Source organism: Habropoda laboriosa, unplaced genomic scaffold (genome assembly GCF_001263275.1).
Source record: "Habropoda laboriosa isolate 0110345459 unplaced genomic scaffold, ASM126327v1 scaffold65, whole genome shotgun sequence".
Lineage (NCBI taxonomy): Eukaryota > Metazoa > Arthropoda > Insecta > Hymenoptera > Apidae > Habropoda > Habropoda laboriosa.
This window is the reverse complement of record NW_017100254.1, coordinates 793070-812665: the sequence shown is the minus strand read 5'-3', so window position 1 is coordinate 812665 and position 19596 is coordinate 793070. Positions and strand designations below refer to the sequence as shown.

The 19596-nt window shown below is 41.8% G+C and overlaps 1 protein-coding gene across 1 annotated transcript in view; it reads left to right on the top strand.

The window, feature by feature from the left end:
- The window catches only part of LOC108572211 (optomotor-blind protein), a 137118-nt gene that overhangs the window by 53784 nt on the left and 63738 nt on the right, over positions 1 to 19596 (top strand). Inside the window, 2 exon segments of the mRNA XM_017934411.1 lie at positions 1210 to 1323; positions 4500 to 4662. Coding sequence (XP_017789900.1) covers positions 1210 to 1323; positions 4500 to 4662 — 277 coding nt within the window.

The following is a 19596-nucleotide window of genomic DNA, read 5'->3' as shown; positions in this document are numbered from 1 at the left end:
CACGGTTCGTTCGTTGCATAGAAAAAGTGAAAACACGTAAGGGGCCACGAAATGCCTTGGCAGGCGTTTTCTGACGCGCTCGCGCGACAGAAGGCGCCCTTTCTTTCCGCGAGATGATAATTCCACGGCGTGCACCGAGTTCCTCCCTAACTGGCCGCGTGCTGATGCCCTCCTCGCGACAAGATCGACTTTTTGCCGCGAGGGAACGCGACTCTGCTGGCTGCCTGACAGCGGCCACGATTGACTCGTGCACGTTTCTATCCCGACCTTTCCAGATTCCACGCTGCATCGTCTGCTTTCTGACAGTGTCACCGCGTTTTCGGACACCGTTCGATGCTTTCACTGATCAACGACCAATTACAGTTGATCCTCCTTTAACCCCTTCGTCACCGCATTATTTTTTTTAGGAATTTGTTATTTACTTACCGATCATCGTGTCTGTAACGAATTTTTTCAGAAATTTAGTGGAGATTTTGCTGTATTTTGAATTTCTATCTTTCTTCGAACTTTATTAATTTTTCGTCACAGTTGTACCTATCTTCTTTTCAATGTAATTTACACCGAATGGAAATCACTTTTGTTGAAGAGTGCTCAAGTGGGATATATACCTACATCCTACTGGTCTTCAAAGGGTTAAGCAGATGTAGTTAGGGTATAATTTTAATATTCGATACCACAAATTTTTGGACCTCAATTTTAGGATGCAGTTGATCTTTTTCAACCTCATCAGAGACACTGACACGTATGTATACGTTCAGGCTTTTCGAAAATTCCAGTATTTGTTATAGCTAATATTCGTTATTCATAATCTTTTAACAAAAAATCAGTTTAACCCTACTGCGTTTTTCCGTTCTACTACGTATTTAAAATTTTTGGGTAAAAAAAGACCGAATGTGTAACAATTTTTGTTACCAGCACGCCATATAAATCTAGAGAATAAACTTTTAACATAATGTTAAGGAAACATAAACTTAATAACAGCAAAGGTTATTTAAAAAAAATAACAAGGCAGTGGGTCGAGGAAAACCCAAAGACTATCGATTTTAAATATAAGTGCCTACATAAAAAATTGGGTCATTTCTTAGTAATTTTAAAATTATAATAAGAGGCCTCTGAAGCGGTCAAGTATTGTAGATGTAAAAATAATATGGTTTGTTGTAAATATATAGCGCAATCGAAGTGTATGCATTTGATTTCTGCGTGTTCCAGGCAGATGTTCCCTCAGATGAAGTTCCGAGTTTCCGGGCTGGACGCAAAGGCCAAGTACATCCTCCTGCTGGACATCGTCGCGGCGGACGACTACCGATACAAGTTCCACAACAGGTAAGGGCCTGGTGAAACTCGTAAAAGTCTAATTGTCACGGGCAGGCAGCGCTAACGAGCCGAATAGTTCCTCGAATCCAGCCAGTTCCTCACGAACCCAAGCGGCCAGGCTGTTGCGTCAATGCTTTCGTGACGACCGCGAACGCGGAAATTAATGCAATTACCCGATTACTTGTACGCTGCCACTTCCTGCCCGATACTCTCTCTCCTCTCACCTATTTTTCTTCCTCGATGGCTAATTAACAGGTTGATTAAAAAGGAACTTTTATTTCTTTCGAACTCTGTTGGCCATTATTCCATTTTTATAATCGATATCTTTCTTCGGGCTTTATTCATTTTTCGTTCACAGTTCTATTTTCTTTTCAATTCAATTTTTTCTCAGATTTTGATTTTTATAACGTCGAATTATATTGTACTTTTCGTCATTTTTTTATTCGTCAATTAACTCGATGCCGCTTTAATTCGATATTAAGCGAACCATAAGCGTGTCTTTCATTTTCTTTCCTCTCCTCGCTTATTTTCGTAATTCTGAATCATACCTCGAAGATCGTTCCAATTTATGCGGCGAGAATTTTATGCCCCTAAATAACGCGTTGCAAAACGGCGCATCATCGTCGGCCGGCAGAGTAGCAGCCTGCAATTTTCAGTCGCCACTTTCTCCGGAAAAAGATTTACACCTTGGAAATTATCACGTTTCAAGAGTTCGATTACACGGCGACACTTTCGTCTGGAATTCGCGTGGATCCTCTACCCTCGGGGCGAAAATTGTGCGCCACCCGAAAATAACGAGGCTGAAATTATGCCCGGTGCACATTATAATCGTTCCGATACCCGATTTATAACTTAACTCGACGCTTTCTCCCGTGGACACGCGTCGACATCATAATTCCTTCAAAGTCGGGGCCCATCAACATCCAACTTGTTATTTTTTTTTAAAAAGAAACAACACATTTATCATTATTATCGCCATTTTGTTCACGCGAATTTATACAATTTTTACCGGCGAACTTTATGGAGTGTCATAATTATGGATTTTTTTAAAAGTCATTCTGTCAATTTCCATACTTTCAGGTTTCTTTCAGATTTTTTAAATTGCCCCGGGTAATTTGAGAAAAATAACAGTATCCTACATATTCCTCAATATTAAATTTTTAGTCTGCAATTTTTTCCGAGTTTCGCAAATTATTAATAATTAAAGAAATCGAGACTTTCACGTTTCTGTCAGATCCTTTAAATTTCTTTAAATCTCCCTTGGAAATTTGGAAAAAATTAAGGCAATATTTTGCATATTCTTCAATATTACATTTTCCGTCTACAATTTTTTCTACGTTTTGTAAAGAAACAGAAAATTAACTGCAATATTTTCCACAGCCTCCAATTTTCACATCTTTGATCTAGAATTTCAATTTTTTTCAATCTTTTATCTATCCATTTTCACATCTTTTATGTAGAATTTCAATTTTTCTCAATTGTCGAGGAAGTATCTTAAGAATAATATTTTGTACTCACTCCAACGTTAAGTTCTTGTGTTTAATTTTTTTCCAAGTTGACACGGATGCAACCTTCTAACAGTAATTAGCCAGTAATTAACCACTTCTCAGAACGCCCAAATGCGTAAACGCGCGTTCTCACGAGCCAGTACAATCGTCGTTCCTTCGTTTAGCGTTTTTCCACATGGCGAGGGTGCTAAACGGAACATAATCGGGCTGTCGGGAAAGTAGCCGGGAAATCCGGCGACCGACTTCGCGAAAAACGCGTCGACGATCGAGACTCGAGGCCGCGTAAATGGCGATCGACTCGTGAGTTCCCACAGTATGAATGAAACGGGACTCTACTCATCTTCTTTTTTTATCCTGACGAAATCGTTTATACACTCTTATTTCCTGCGTTTCAGACGATTGTCTCTTAGACAATTAGACTATTCAACGGTTGTTCCGACTTCTGTTCATGGAAATCCTAGAAAATGGGGTAGAAAGTAGCGCAAAGAAAAGAATTTTAGAAATGAGTATTCTTCGTGGAACAGTGAAAATGTGTTTCCAAGTTTGAAACGCTGCCATTCTGTCAGTGTTCAATTTTTCCCCATGAATTTAGATTCAGCTTGCAGAAAATTTTTGAAGAGTCAAAATCATCGCTTTTTCACCTAGCTATAATACTTTGCTGTGAAATGAAACTATAGGTATGCTAAATACTCTCCCAGACAGGGCAAATTAAACTCTTGTTTTGCAAAAACAATGCTACTCGATTATAGAAATATACACAAGTATAACGCAAAAGGTCTCACACTGATATTCTTTTTAAGTTGTTCGAAGAATACCAATCTTTTCCTTTCAAAAATCCCCACGATTAAAGTTTCAAATATTCAGAAATATAATCTTAGAACAATAATTTGAAGCTAGTGATGTCGCAGAGTTCTTGTGTACCTTGTATAGTTCTTCCTATGTCGCGAGGATATATGTAGTTAGAGGATGAGCCAATCGAAAGGCAGACCACAATGAACGATTACATCACGACGTCGACCGCAGCCACTTTGGAACTCGTCGAACGAGTTCTTCTTCTTCGTTCACTCGTTTTGACCCACCTGCGACGATACGACTTGCGAACAGTTTAGACACGCCTCCCTTAAAAGACAACAATCGCGGAGCGGTAGCCGATGCTTAGGCTGAATCGTCTGGTGGTCGTGAAATCGTTCATCCTCCTCGACACCTTTCTCTGATAACTCGAAATGGACGTTGATTGGCGATTTCTTTTTCGTCAGATCCGTGGGAGGACATTTTTCTATGGTTGGGTTAAGTTAGGAAAAGAAGATTTAGCGATCTATGGAATTTGGAGGATTCAAAATTTCAACATGGAAAATGAAATGGAGATGGAAATTAGAGTGACTTGTCTCAAGATTTTGAAAAATTATTGGGAGAATGCCTGTTCGATATCAGTTCAAGAATTTTTATCACTTTGGCTTAGATGTCTCTACGTTGAATTTACAAAATTTTCTGTTTGAATATTGCATTTAATTTTTGGTGAAAACGTTGAGAGAGTATCGAATATATAAGCGGAGAATTCTTAATCCTTTGACGATTTAAGGGAAGAATTCTTGGCACTTTAATGTACGTGTAGAGAATTAAAGAAAATTAGAATATCTGAGGAGTATTTAATTGTCATTCTCATATTTTCTGGAGCAGCAGGTGGATGGTAGCGGGGAAGGCCGACCCGGAGATGCCGAAGAGGATGTACATTCATCCGGATTCACCGAGCAGCGGTGAGCAATGGATGCAGAAGGTCGTGAGCTTCCACAAGCTCAAGCTCACTAACAACATCAGCGACAAGCACGGCTTTGTAAGTACTGTACGTAACGCCAACCAAACAATTACTTACTTACTAGCCACTAAGTTGGAGCTCCGAGTCTCGCAATTAATCGCCTAACGTTTTGCCCGGCTAACGACCTAACGATCGGCCGATTAAAAGCTCGTTAGGCCGCGTGCACGCGGCACTTCTACGTCCACGACGATGACGACTCAGAATTGAACCCCTGTTTCGCGTACATTCGATCAATCTACTTTAGAATCTAGCGCTTGCAAATATGTTATTTCAGTTTAAAATAGAACATAGGAAAATTGCATCCGATTCGAAGCCGTTTTATTTGACAGTAAGATCTTTTTAGAGGGAGAATTGTAGACAGGTTGTGGATGAAGTTGAAGAAATACGAATGTCAATTTATTTTCCGAAAAATGAATTTATTTAACTCTTAGGTACAGGCATCACTGCAGACGTGCAGTCTCTGAGACTACTTGGCAATTTTATTCATTGAACCACTGTGTTATAAAAATAAATCTAACATACCTAATTATTTTATTTCATGATATATATCTGTTTGGGAAGATTTTTTTTACAGTATTTTTATAAGAACAATAGTGTTACAGTAAATTCTCTACAAGTGTCAGTCAGTTTGGATTCTACAAGTGTCAGTATAGACGGTCCTACGCCTAGGTCTGCGTCATTGCTGCGCCTATGTTATCTTGCTCGCTGTCTGTCAAGTGTGTAACGGTGTGACAGTGAACGTGTTAATAAGTAAATATTGTTCACATTATGTCGTGTTTGATGTCATTTTCATCAGAAAAATCTCATCAATATGTTAAGAAAAATTTCGGGATAAAAAAACGTAAAATTAAAAAAGTTGGTATTTAAATCGCTTGGTTGCCTCGACTCACGTTTCATCCTTATCTTTTATTCGCTGTCCTTGTCTACGTTCGGCAAACTACAAAGGCGGACGCGAGGCTCGAAAACGTAGTCCCTGACTCTACAAGTGTCAGGTTTAGATTCCTTGCGGACTGACACTTGTGGAGAATTTACTGTAATTGGATCTATCCAAACTCTAGGGCTTCCAAAATTGTCTACGAACAATAAGTTGCGATAGTGAAGTAAAAATTCAGACTTGGCTCTGAGACAAGTGGTCTGTAGTTACGAGTTAATTTGAAATACATTAAGGTGTAGCAGACATATACGTGTCCAAAAAATGATCCAGACATTTTTCAGGCACTCTGCTTCTATCAGATATTCCATCACGAATACCCAATTTACATCGTTTAATTTCAAACCCAATTACTCTGTCTCTAAAGATATATTATTAAAGATATAAACTCCATATAATTTAAACAATCTTCTCTACTATAGTGGTCTTACAACTTTCCTCTTACACCACCCACTGCAACACCCACACCATCGACCACAATATCAAAACGCACGTTCTCCACATCGTCCCTGCAAAAACTAGCCAATAATCGCAATAGGATTTCCACGACGATTCCTTCACCCGTAATCCCTCAGGATTAAGTTATCGCGATGGATTTCGGCGTCAAGTAGTTGGTTTCCGCCGGTGGCCCCAGTGTGGCCCGTCCGCTTCTCTCTATTAGCCTCCCTCCGCCGTCTGCCCCCGGTTACATAGCGGTCTCCCGAGCGTTTTCTCTGTGAGAAGAAGAAGAAGAAGAAGAAGAAGAGGACGCAGAAGAAGAAGAAGAAGAGGAGGAGGAGAAAAAGGGGGCCTGGTCTGCGGAAGCCAGTGCGTCGAGCAAAGAAGCCTGGTTCTTTCAACGTCCTCTCTCCCTCTCCGTATCCCCCCCCGTTAACCCCCGGACCCTGCACCGTTCTCCTTTTTTGCGAATCCTTTTTGCGGCAGTCCGTGTCGGCGTCCTTTGAAGGATCCTGCATCGCTGGCTCGTGAAATCTAGTCCTCCAGCCGGGGCCCAGTACGATGTCAATGGCTGGCACAGCCCGACCTTTGTTACGACCAGCAGCCTTTCTCTTCCTCCTCCACCACCTCCTCCTACTCTTCGTCTTCCTCCTCGGCTTCTTCTGCTTCTCTACGTCTTCTTGTTGTTTGGAACACCGTGTGTGTATCGCGCGGTACGCCACCGTCGTCTCTATTTCTTCTCTCTTTCTCTCTCTTTTTTGGTTATGATGGCTCCTTTTTATCTTGGATGTTTTCTGGGGCCCCCGAGGATGAGGTTGAAGGGAACTGTTAGACCAGGCGAAAGGTAACCAACGAGTTAACCACGGTTCACCTGCTTCCTCTGGCCCCTGAAGAGACTGTGCACGAGCCCAGAAAATACTCTTCAATATCTGGATGAAGGGTTCAGCTGGTCCAGCAGGCTCCTTCAACCCTTTCCAGCTTTCAGGGAAGAGTTTCGAGAGTCTGATCCTCCGATGAGACAGGGGAGGATGCCTTTTCGTTGGGGGATGTGGAGCGTGAGATGGCGACCGGTTTTCCTTGTGATCTAGAGGCGAAGGGGTCTTTATCTTGGCTTTTTCGGGGATTCTTTGAACCTTTTTTTTGGGTGGAAAATTCGGTATTTAGAACTCGGTTTACTTGGTATATGTTACAATCTTCTTTTTATTTGAGAACTTTTAATGCGAATTAAAATGCAATGGAACTAACACATATTCAATTTACATTATTTCTTAATATAGAATTCTTTACCAACTTCACTAAGAAACTTTCTATCAATTTTAGACATCTATTTAAATGTTCTTCGTTAGGGTTCATAAAATCGTTCCTCCATATTGGTCCCTCTGAACAATATAAACAATGCAGGTTTCCAGAAAATCCATTCTTCACCTGAACCACAAAATCGCCCAAACTATTTTCCACTATCCACCACAATTTCATCAAGCAACTTCTTTCGAGTCACGCCAAGCCTGGAAGGCAAAGTGTATACCCAGAATCTAATCAAACAAAGACCAACTGACCGCCATTTACGTCGAGAGTCCCAAGAAAACAATTCCAGGTGCTTGCAAAAACTTGGAATTTCTCGTTGACTCCCGATATTCCCCTCGATTTTCGAGGGTAGCCTGGCGGAAAGCAGGAAAATTAGCGCGAACAGCCACTCAGAGTGTATAGCGGATAGATCGTAAATCCCTGTGGCGGTAGGCCCTTTGTCGGGAAAATCCCGTGGCGGCAAACAAAAATGAGACACTCGACTCGAGTCGAGTCCTTCGAGATGGCTTCCTCGAGTGCTCGAGCCTCGAGCCCCGCTGGCACACGAGCAAACAACGCGGCTAAAGGACCACGGGGTCAGCAAACACCGGGAAAAACGGCCAACCCTGTTGTTTAGCTCCTGTTGCTCCCGTTTTTGAAGGAGACCGTCGTTCACGACCGACGAATTTACCTTTTCACGCGCGTGGGAATATCTCGCACACAGGATGGGAGCCATCTTGCTCGCTGGAGCGTAGTCTTTAGGGGGTTAATGGATTTCGGATTTGGTCAATTCATCGTAGAAAACGCGATGAAGTTTGTCCTGCTCCAACGGGAAAATTCTTTGTATTCTTTTCGACATAGGGTTTCGATGCTTACTTACTGGACACTCTTACAGTGTATATTCTTCTTTGTCAGAGAGACTTGAAATATTTTGGGCGGGTCTTTTTTAGCGGGTGTAAGGTTTTAGGGAGTGTTTGATGCTTTTTTAGATGATTTGGGCAACGATTCGTGGGGTTGAAGAGATTTCATACGTTCTGTTGACCTATATTTTTGTTCTTTGGTCATGAAGTTTAGGCTACAGGAGAAATTGAATCGTATTCTTCTTTTTGAAATTGATCTAGCTATTTCAGTGTAGGTACGTGTATTATTTCTACGTATAGGTACATGGTGTTTCATCTAAACGGAGCCACCTAAATATGTACCTCCTTCACCTGTGATTATACACAAAATATTTTAGATGCAATTTGAATGGTATCGAAGAACATACGCTGCAACGAATTTTTTTTTGGTATAATAATCTTGCAGTGGCCTGTAACTCCCAAGATTAAAATTAAACATGAAATTTATTTTCATCGATATTGCAAACTTTACACAGGTTCTCGCTCGTGGTTGCTAAAGGAGATATTTGTATATTATAATTCAATTCAATTTTATAATAAATTCGACTACCGTTGCCCAATATTTAGACCAACGAAAAATACTTCAAACTTGAACCACCTTCGTTATTCTATAATTTCTTACACGATATGAAAATTACATAAGAAAAATAAAGGAGAATATCGTATCTCGGATAAGAATCCAAATCAGCCACTTTTTCCTCGAATTTCGAACAGCGTGACAAAAGGCGGATGAAAGGTGGGCGAATTCAGGGACAGAGGAGCCAGAGCACAGTGTCAGATCGAGGTAGAGAAGCACCAGTAGGTGTGGTGTCGCGGGTTTTCCCTCGATTTAGTCGTTCTCCGCGCCACTTGACCCGCTCGCTTTATCAAGAATACTTGATCTCCGCGCTTAATCCGCACCGCGAGCAGGCATCCGTCGTCCTTTCAGCTGGGATCGGCCGGTCGGCTGCATAAAGAAGATCCAACGACTCCTCGTTTTCGAGTGCTTCGACAAAAGCGCATCCCCCGACGCCTGGCGTCGATATCTCCGCGCCTGGCGCCAATATGACGTTATTTCCTTCGTCTTTGCTTGATTTCTCGATGTAAATATGTATCATTTTTAATTACTCAGTAGTGTAATTCAATGAATGCTTCCGCAACGAGAAGTCTGGAAACTTTTTGATCTGAATGTGATTTTTAATTAGTCTGGTGTAGAAAAGTGACTTGTAGAAAAAACAGAAATAATAATTTCAAACTACTTTCCATTCGAGCAAAAAAAAAAAAAATACATCGATAGAGATTTGCAGAAAGGAAGTGAAAAAGAAAGGAAAAAAAAGTTATCTGTGGAGAGGGAGGTCCAATCGAAGTTGGGCGAAAAATCAGTTTTAATGTCCATTTCCCGAGCGATGGCGACGGCACAGCGTGTAGAGCTAGCGTTTTCGAGCTGTGCGCCCCGGATCCATTTTCCAATATCCCGAAAATTAAAACGGGAAACAATCAGTGCCAGCGAACGAATCGAGCGAAACTGGATCAAACGTGCCTCGCAGCTTTAATTATCCAGTGTGTCCAGCCGGGGTTTCGTGCTGGCTACTGGTATCTCGCGAGCAGAAACTGTTCGCCAGCCAGCTAGCATGTACACGCGGGAAATTGCACGCTCTCCTATCCTCCACGCTCGTGATTTGCTTAGCGTGTACCTGCACACCTGTACTTCGAATCTCCCCTCGAAACATGTCGCTTAGCGTTCCATTACCGTACCACCTCCCCTCCTCTGTATACCGGTTGATTTTTCTCGTTTTTTCCCGCTGGTGACTCGCGGTGGAAATTGTTTCGAGCGTAGATGAGTCGTGTCGAGCGGAAGAATAGATGTACATTGGCCTGGAGAGGCAAAAGGTGGCGCAGGGGGTTATTTGTGGGGGTTGGAACGATGAAAATGAAAAAAAGGAGAAAGGTGATTGAATAATTGTTCTTCCCCCCTCCCCATTTTTTTATTTTATTTAATTGTAACGTTCATTATTCGATGCAATTTGGTATTGAGATTGGATTAGAAGGAAAGAGTAGGCATGCGGTATTTTAATGATTCGAGTAATTGAATTTTATTTAATTGTAACGTTCGTTATATTTGGTGCAGGTTGGTGTTCAGGTTAGATTAGGAGAAAGGAGATATGTATATATACAATACAAAAGTGGATTTAAAAGGTTAAGAGAGGGAGGATAGGTATGTGGTATTTTAATGATACCGGTGATTAAATTTTATTTTATTGATTGTTTAATTAGAGATTTTGTAATTGTGTAGGTACTGATGTTTGATATTTCACGTTCGGTTAATAGAAGCAGGTAACAAGAAAGTAGACTTATTTCATTTTTCATATAGTGCTAATTATACCTACTATTTATTAAATCGTTAGATATTCTTATAACCCTTTCACGCAGAATTTTTCTTCAGCATATCAGTTTATATTCCTTTCTCTTTCGTATAACCATAATAGCAATATCGAAACAAAACTAAATGGGGCAAACAAGTAACCCTTCACATCGAACAATACAGAAGCAACTCCATACACTTTCCTTCTTTCCATCAGAAACAAAAAAAAATCACAATCTTTTATCCCAAATTCCAAGAATCTCCTACTTGTTTCTCTTTACGGTGACAAAGAAGACACGACAATGAAACACGAAAAAGCTTTTTCCAAGTATCCTCTATTCTCCCAGCTGCCGAAAAAAACGCGGCTATTCCTCACAGTGGGTATTTCCCAGCAGTAACGCAACACCGCTAATAGAGGCGGATATAAAAGAGGCGTCAGGAACGAGCAAACAACGAGTTACTTTTCGTCGAACATGAACGCGACGACGCTTTCTTATAACTTTCCTCTCCTTTTTCCTTATTTTCGTCCCACGCGTCCGTCACGTTGCGTGCACGCGTCCACGCGCTCGCACGCACACTCGCCTGTCTTATTACGGAATCGCGTGCGCGACCGAGGCGTCGTGCATGTGAGCTTCGACCGTGGTCGGGGGCCATTTTGCTGTTCGCCAAGCGACGAACACCGATCCCGATTCGTGTTCCGCGCTGAAACTCACGTGTCCTGCACTCCGCGAGCGTGTTGCACGCGCCATTGCTCCAACACCGCTACATCTTTCGTCTCTGATTTCTCCTACCTCCTTTATTCTCTTTAGTTGTGGCAGAGAATTTCGAAAATTGGAGAATTTTTCAATATTTGAATATTTGACAGTGGGTTTAGTTTTTAGGAAGATTGATCTGAGGTGATGAATGCAGGAGTTTACGAGCTATGCTTCGCGACAGCAGAGAGTTTTGGGATTTCTCTGGACACCCTTGCAGTACCTAATCCACAAAAATTATAAACCTTGTGATACTTTAACCTTAGAGTCATTGAACCTTTTCCCGCCGTGCATCCACGCGTGTAAAGTCGAAGACCATTTTAGAAACACCCTTTACGTGAAAAATGAAACGAGTCTACGTTGCTCGATCCTGTTACTTAAATGTCTAACGATTAAAATTGTAATATTTATAACACTCCACAATTTTAATTCAAAATCCAAATTCTGAAAACCTTGTCTCACGCGGTAATTAACAAAATCTTGGACACAAACTTGCTTGCGGAAGGTTAAATACTTCAGTGTTACTTTTCAACTTCGTTTCACAGTTCTTTCAAATCTCGTATATTTCTCATGGCAAGGAACGTGTTAAGAACAAAGCAACGAGCAAACCTTGCGCATATCAGCCGGAGTACACCAGCCCTGAAATTCGAAACGAATTAAACCCTCGTAAGCTCGAACCCTCTGGTAAACACCAGAATCGAGAACGGGGGAGGGAATCATCAGGTAGAAATTTTCCGAAATGTCATCAATTGCGCGTTTGAAGGGCGACGTCGTGAACCCAGAGAAAGGGCTCGCCCTCTTCTCTTTAGCGCAGACATCGTTGCTGAATCGTTTGCCATGACCACATTCGGCATACGCACTCCTGCAGATTTCCCTCGGGGACGCCTCTCTCCGGTAACGATCGCGCGCGCGAATTCTGCGGCGGATTCTAGCCGGAAAGGGGGTGGCGAAGGGGTGGATTTCACCGAGGGCTCGTTCACACGTTGGCTTGCGGTGAACTTGCTCGCGCGTCCATCGCTCTGATTATGCCCGGATGAAGGCCTCTTTTCTTTTTGCTCCCGAAAATCGGAGAACGCAGTGCAGTTTCATTTTTTAACTAGAAATAGTGCAATCTCTACGGTTTGTTTATGACAGAGTAACGTAACTGTCGCGTGAAGAATTTGCGACTTCTTTCTTGGTAGTTTCAATTTTTTGTTTTATGTATTTTAAAAAGATTTGAACTCAATGAAGATGAATTTGCATATTGTTACTAATGAAATATTCCAAATGAGCGTTGAGAACAAATCTGGTCACCTCTTTTGAGTATTTTTCGAATTTTTTTTTAGAAGCATTCGTCAGATTGTAGTAGTCGAGTATTCTACATAAGTGACGAATTTTTTTGATCAAGAATGTGTGTCACATTATAATAGTTAAAGGGTTATAAATGAATCTTACATTGCAATTGTTAATAGCATAAAAAATTATTCGTACATACTGTTATCAACACATTATTAAATTGTGTTATAGATACATTATTCGTACATACTGTAAATATTTTGATTAACATTTCAAAAATATTTTTCTCCTTAAAAGTCACGAGTCCCACGTGAATCTTGTTCACCATTACAATAAACACAATAATACATGTTCAACTTGTACTAGAAATTCCACGAATGTTCCATAAAACGTTTCCATAAGAGGAAAATTAACAGTGCAAACACTCGAACAAAGAAAACTAGCAACCACCGTTATCATCAACTCAGAAACACCCTATTCTAGAGATTTTCCTTCGCTTTCTCATCCCCAACATACAAACACCCCGTAAAAATGGCCTCCGATCCATCACAAGCAGGAAAACCTCTTGAATCCCACCCAACGATCACCAGAAATCATCGAATGGACAATCATCTTTATTTTCAATCCTGAAACACGCATACATTCTTATCAAACGTTCATCATCCACCTACTATACACAGTGGTACGTCTTGTTTGGAGTGAAAGCACAGGTTTCTATGCCTCTAGGTTCCATAGTCGATTAACGATCGTGCATTCCGTATCAAGACATCATCGCGGCGGCCGATTCAGTGCCGGGCAATTTGCGTTCGTCGAGCGAGAAACGGGCGTGGAATCCGGTCCGTGGTGGCTGTTGATCGTTATAATAAATGGGATAATGACATAACGGGCACGCCACGGCCGTGAGGGGCCAGATCCGCGTAATTATTGCGTTTCGAGTGGCGTCGCGGTTCCCTACGTGCTCGTTTCCTCTCTCTCTCTCTTTCTCTCTTCCTCGAGGATCGTACACGCTTGAATCTTCCTCCTCTTGCCACCGAATAATCGTCGAGCTTTCGTTTCGAGCCTTCCTCTCGCCTTCCGCGGCTCTTTATTCCAGGTAAACGTGCTCGAGCAATTGTCTTGTCTCCTCTTGGCCGCCTTGGGTGCATACTTGGCCTCACAGAGCCGATTATTTTGGCTGGAATGTTTTGTGTTCTTGTACTTGTTCCAGTTAACGTTTAAAAGTAGCCAAGTGTAGGATAAAATTGATTTAGAATGCTCCGAATGCACACCCTACTCTGTTTTAAACGGATATAACGTAAAATAATAGTTGGATACTTTATCTGGAAATCTTAAAAATACGATATTCTCGTTGTACCATACCACGATCAGGTGGGCGTCGCGGAATTGACAGTCGATCAGCTTTTCCAAGACAGTGGAAGTGGCGTTCGCGTGGGCAGATATCGAGGACCGTGTTAATTCTGCGATAAAATTGCTGCGTCGACTCGTTTCATTATCTGCTGTTTAGCGCCTACTCGTCCGGCTCTAACAACCCTTTTTGCTCGTCCATCGCGGTGACTGATTACAATCTTTATGGCGAGTGTTGCCTCGCTTGGAACTTCGTTAGCAAGAGACAGACACCGATGTCGTGCAATTATCCTCGCCGATAACGACGTAGTCGCTGATCGCTATCGGTATTTTCGACACAGTGTAGTTATTAGTATTGCCTTTTCGACTGTACTTTGTACGTCTAATGAAATTATCTTATCCGAAGACGTACGATGTAATGAGTTTATTCAGTGAAAGTGTACGAGCGTATGGAAAAGCGGTGAGTGGGTTTCTGGGGGTTATAGGACGACTCGATTCTGTCGCGCTCAAAGTCCCGCCCCAATTGTAGGTAATAACTATCCTCTCACTCGTAATTTTAATTTCAGACAGAATGGCTTAATTGCTTTCTAAGAGATTTTGTCGGAGTGAATTATACGTTGCTAAAATTGGAGACTGTAGAGTTCTCGAGAAATGGAGATTTCCGTTGTCATATTCTACATTTCCCAGTTGAAGCCTCATTTTTCCTACTGCTCTCAAAGATTACATGTTATTACCGCGTTTTACATTACTAAGAACCCCAGATCCCCAATAGCCGTGCACTCGCAGAATCCGAAAAAAGTTCCAAACTTCACCTCCGTCCACGTTGAATTATCGTCACCGTAATTTCTCCGAAGATACTGGCAATTTACCACACGAACGCACGCACAGGATCTGCGAGGGTCCCAATTCGGGTGAGCGGCCAAGGCGAGAATTAGTCGAGAAAGCCACCTCCGCGGAGCCTGAATTTCCGGAAAACGACACTCCGCGGCACGGTGAATTGCACGTGTCGAATGCTAATGCGTGGCGGGCTGGCACCTGCGCACGGCCGGCAATAAGAACTGAACAAGGCGAAAGGCGGTTATTCATGAACTGCAGCCGTGCTCGCCGCGATCAACGGGCACGAATGTGAACCAGAGAGAGCAGGAGAGGGAGGGAGGGCACGAAGGAAAAGAGGAACGACGGTGTATGCGGGCGCTGATTAACGGCGCTGCGTACGAGGGCTGTTGCAGCCACGGCGACACGGGGTGAAGCGTTAAAAGCGAGATACCGAGTCCGAACCTGGCAATTTCATCGCGATGAACAATGTTCCGTGCCAACGTGGACTGCACATGCCTCGCGCTCGCCAATCCTACGGCACGCTACCTGCCGATCTTTACGATCTGCTGATCACGACACCCTCTGTATATTCCTCGATTCTATTCTTTTTCGTCGATGGATCTTTCTGTCAACGATGGGTACTCTTTTCTTTAACTTGTTTCATCCCGACGTTCGTTATTTCACTGGATTAGAATTAGAATGCAAATTACCGAAGAAACTGGAATGCTCGTCAACATGAGACACATTCGATCCCATAAATCTGCCAAAAATGAAGAATCTACTTTATCTAAATTTTACGACAGACCGTCAGATCGCTACGAACCCAATCCAACAATCCCACATTGTCGTTGCACATGTCAAACCTTTCGAAAATAATTCCACCTGTGAGAAACTATACCTGTGTACAAACTTCTACCAAAGAAATCGAACATTTCCCCTATTTCTCCTTGAGCAAACGCGACAACCAACAAACGTCAGTCGAGTCGCGGCCTGATAACGCCAGCTGACGTTCTAATTCACGATTTATAGCGGCGTGTGTCACCTGTCGCGCGGAACCTCTGAAAAGAGAGACGATGATCGAGCCATGGGCCAACAGCTGTCGCGGTTTTGCGCCGTTCATCCGTCGCCTCCAACTGGTTCACCCATTTCCGATTCAGCCAGAGAAAGGAGAGCGTTGGCGTGTGACAGCTGTCACTCAGCTACGGTATTCCAGCAGAGAAAGAGTCGCGACGTTGTGCACGCGCCTTAAAGGCTGCGCCGCGAGATCAGCACAGACGTTCCCACTGTAATTTCGCGGACTTCCGTGCGGCGAAGAACTCGACCAGATGAACGGGCAACCTTCTGCACGGGGATGTGCCTTTCGACTGTAATTTCGCCAAGGTTTCGCTGAATTTGGGTCATGTTCGGTCTTCTGGTCACTTGGTAATCGGTGACTGATGCCTTCGAGTCGAGTTCGGGGCACTCGGTGATAAATTTTCGGGCAGTTTTTGGGTTTTATTTAAGGACAATTTATGGAGAAACGTGGTTCTCGGAATTGGTAGAAATTGGGAGAGATTTGATGTTAATTTCAAATTTGAAGGAGATTTATCCAGGTTCATCAAAATGATACATTTTTAACCTCTTAGGCACGGCGGAACTTTACGCGGGGCTGTTTCTCGGTACGGCAGAGTTCAACGCGAATTACGTGTAAATGATACGGCACTGCAATGTGTGACGGATAATGCTGTTCTTTACACGAGTACATTGGAATGAAGTGTTTGATGATTAAATTATAATTTTTCATTAGTATTTACAAAAAATATTTATTTAAAAAATTTTTTAAAATTAAGATATGATTTTAACGCGCATTTTAACTTTAACAATTTATTCTAATAATTAATAGTACATTTCAGTATGGTACATCTTAAAACACGGTACAACACAAAGGCGTCGTACAGAAAAATACATCCGCGTAAGCCACTATAGTGGTGCGCCGTACAGAAAGATGATATCCGCGAAAGCCACTATAGCGGTGCTCGGTGCCTAAGAGGTTAAAAATTGAAACGTATTAGTTTTATAATATGTACACGAAGAATTGCGACGTTAGCTTTGTAGATGTGAATGTTCAATGTAACACAAAGCGTCGATAATTGTTTAAAAACAGGTATACCGATGGAGTTGTACAAAACAATTCCACTTGCCCGAGAGAAGTAGTTCGGCAAACAAAAGGGACTGTTAAATCAATTAGCCTGGAATACCAACAGACTTTTGCTTGTTTATTACCAATCGAACCAATCCACCTGGCCAATAATCTTTTCATATAGTAATAGCATTCCAATTCACACTTACACATTCCACACCGTAAAAACCAAACCAAATTCCACCTTAAATCTTTCTAAATAAACCGAAATTAAGAAAGCATCAAAACCGATTTTAAGAAGTTCAATTGGATCCTTGAACTTCGTACTCACAGCAAAGTACACAGAGCCAGTTCACACAGTGGTTCTCCGGAATAACTGATCTCCTCCCTCGCGAATCCATTAATAACACCCTTGGAAACCAGCAGACTTTTGCTCGTTTGTTACCAATCGAACGAATCTACGTGACCAATAATCTTCTCATATAATAATACATACAGGGTGTACAAAAAAGTTGGGGACAAACTTTAGGAGCATGCAGTACTCGTCCAAACAAGCAAAAAAAGTCTGCATAAACATTGGTTCGAAAACAATTAGTTTCGGAGTTACGAGATGTTTTCTGCTGTAAACCTGTAATAGAATAACAAATTCTATTCCATGTTCATCTAAAACCTACCCAAAGAAAGGTAAGCACAATAGTGAAGCATTATGTAAATAAACACATGGTATCGTTCAGCTTGTGCTTACTTTCCTATAGGAATCTGTTATTCTGTTGCAAGCTTATAATAGAAAACATTTCGTAACTCCCAAACTAACGATTTTTCCACCCATGTTTATTAAGACTTTTTTGCTCGTTTCGATGAGTAGGTACTACATGCTCCTAAAGTTTGTCCCCAACTTTTGTGTACACCCTGTATAGAGCATTCGAGTTCACCCTATCACATCCCCCGCCATAAAAAATGAATAAATTCAGATATGCCAGATGTAATTACCAAATAAGCTAAAATTAAAGAACAACAAAGTCCATTTCAAGAAGACCAAAACTTCGTCTTCAGAGCAGAGTACTTATACAGAGTCATTCTTCACAGTAGTTCTGAACACGAAAAGAACGCGAATAACTGACCTCCCTCACGACTCCCTCGTAACTCTCTCACGAATCCATTAATAACCCCCTTTGGAAAGCAGCGCACTGACATTCCGGATTTCGATAAGATCCCATGGAAACCGTAGATTGATTCTAGAATCTCTGTATCTGTTAGAGGCAAAAACGCGGACATTTTAAAAAGCTCAGTTACATCCTCAAGCTTCATCCTCGTAGCACGGTACACAGAACTGTTCCGCACAGTGGTTCTTCAAAAAAAGGTGAATGCGAAAGGAACGCGAATAACTGACCTCCCTCACTACTCCCTCATAACTTCCCTACAGATCCATTAATAACCCCCTAGAAAGCAGTACAGTGACACTTTGGATTTCGATAAGGTTCCGTGGAAAACGTAGATTGATTCTAGAGAGTCTGTCGGAGGCAAAGGGGCGGACGGATTTTCCCGCCCCGTCGGAGGGTCGTTTTAATAGAATCGAACAAGGCTGTAAGTCGATCCTGGTCGATCTGTCTTTCCCAGTCGAACGGCCAAATCGAGACCTTCCTCCTCCCATCCCTCGCCCTTCCCCCAGCAAACACGACCCTCGAGAACGTTAACGGACGTTCCGCTTCGAAGGGAAGCTGATGGATTCTCCGTGGATCTTCTTGTGATCCGTAATGGCGAGGACACGGTGTATGTGTTGGTCGTGTGGTGTGTCGAGTTTCTTCTACAGGCTTTTACATGTGTTCTCCGGGGGTTGGAGTGTCGTAAGCTGGACGAATTGCAAGAGGACGAATTGTTTGGGGCGAGGAGATTCTTCTTAGGGTGGTTTCGGATGCTTTCGAATTGGGTAAGGGGACTGAGGAACTGGAATTTTGGCTCGTGAGAGTAATTTCACTGATGGAGATTTCTGGAGCAAGTATTGGAAGACAGAAATATGATAATTGGATAGCGTGTGGTTGTTTGGAGATAGTAGAGCGTGTATGAAAGGGTGAGATGGGAGGTTTTTTTTTTGGAATTAGTTGGGTAATTGGTGGGAATGAGAGAGTTGAATAATGAGGAGAGGTTCGTGAGGTTTTTGGAAGCATTTTTAAGAATAAACCCTTTGCTCTCGCTTTACACTTGATTCAGGTTTTAAGAGGATAATATTCATGTGACTAGAAGCTTCTAAATATGAATCAAATCGTAATTCTTCTTATTTCTGGTATATTTGTACCTCCAATTTTTTATTTATTAATCTGTTAACTGGGTTCACTTCTCAAGCAGGAATTTATTATCTCTAGATTGTAATAAAAAATTAATGAAAATTATAATTAATTACTTCATTTTGGATCTTGCAAATATGAATATGACGTACTTTACACAGTAGGTAGAATTAAAGATAAATAATCTCTCAATAACTAAACTATTGTGTTCTAAGTATTTGTGAACCAACGACGAGTTAACTCGTCTTCCCTAGTTAACGGATTAACATAATATCAAGTATCAAAGCTTCTGAATATGAAAATATTGAACCTTTATTAAATTATAATTCTTCTTCTGTTAGGAGTACACCTATCCCCCGATTTACACTGAAGATAGGTTCCTTAGAAAACCGTGTAAATCGAAGACAAACTAAAATTTGCATAATTCAGTCATTTATTTCGACGTAAAATAAAACTAAATATATCTTAAAAAACATAAAA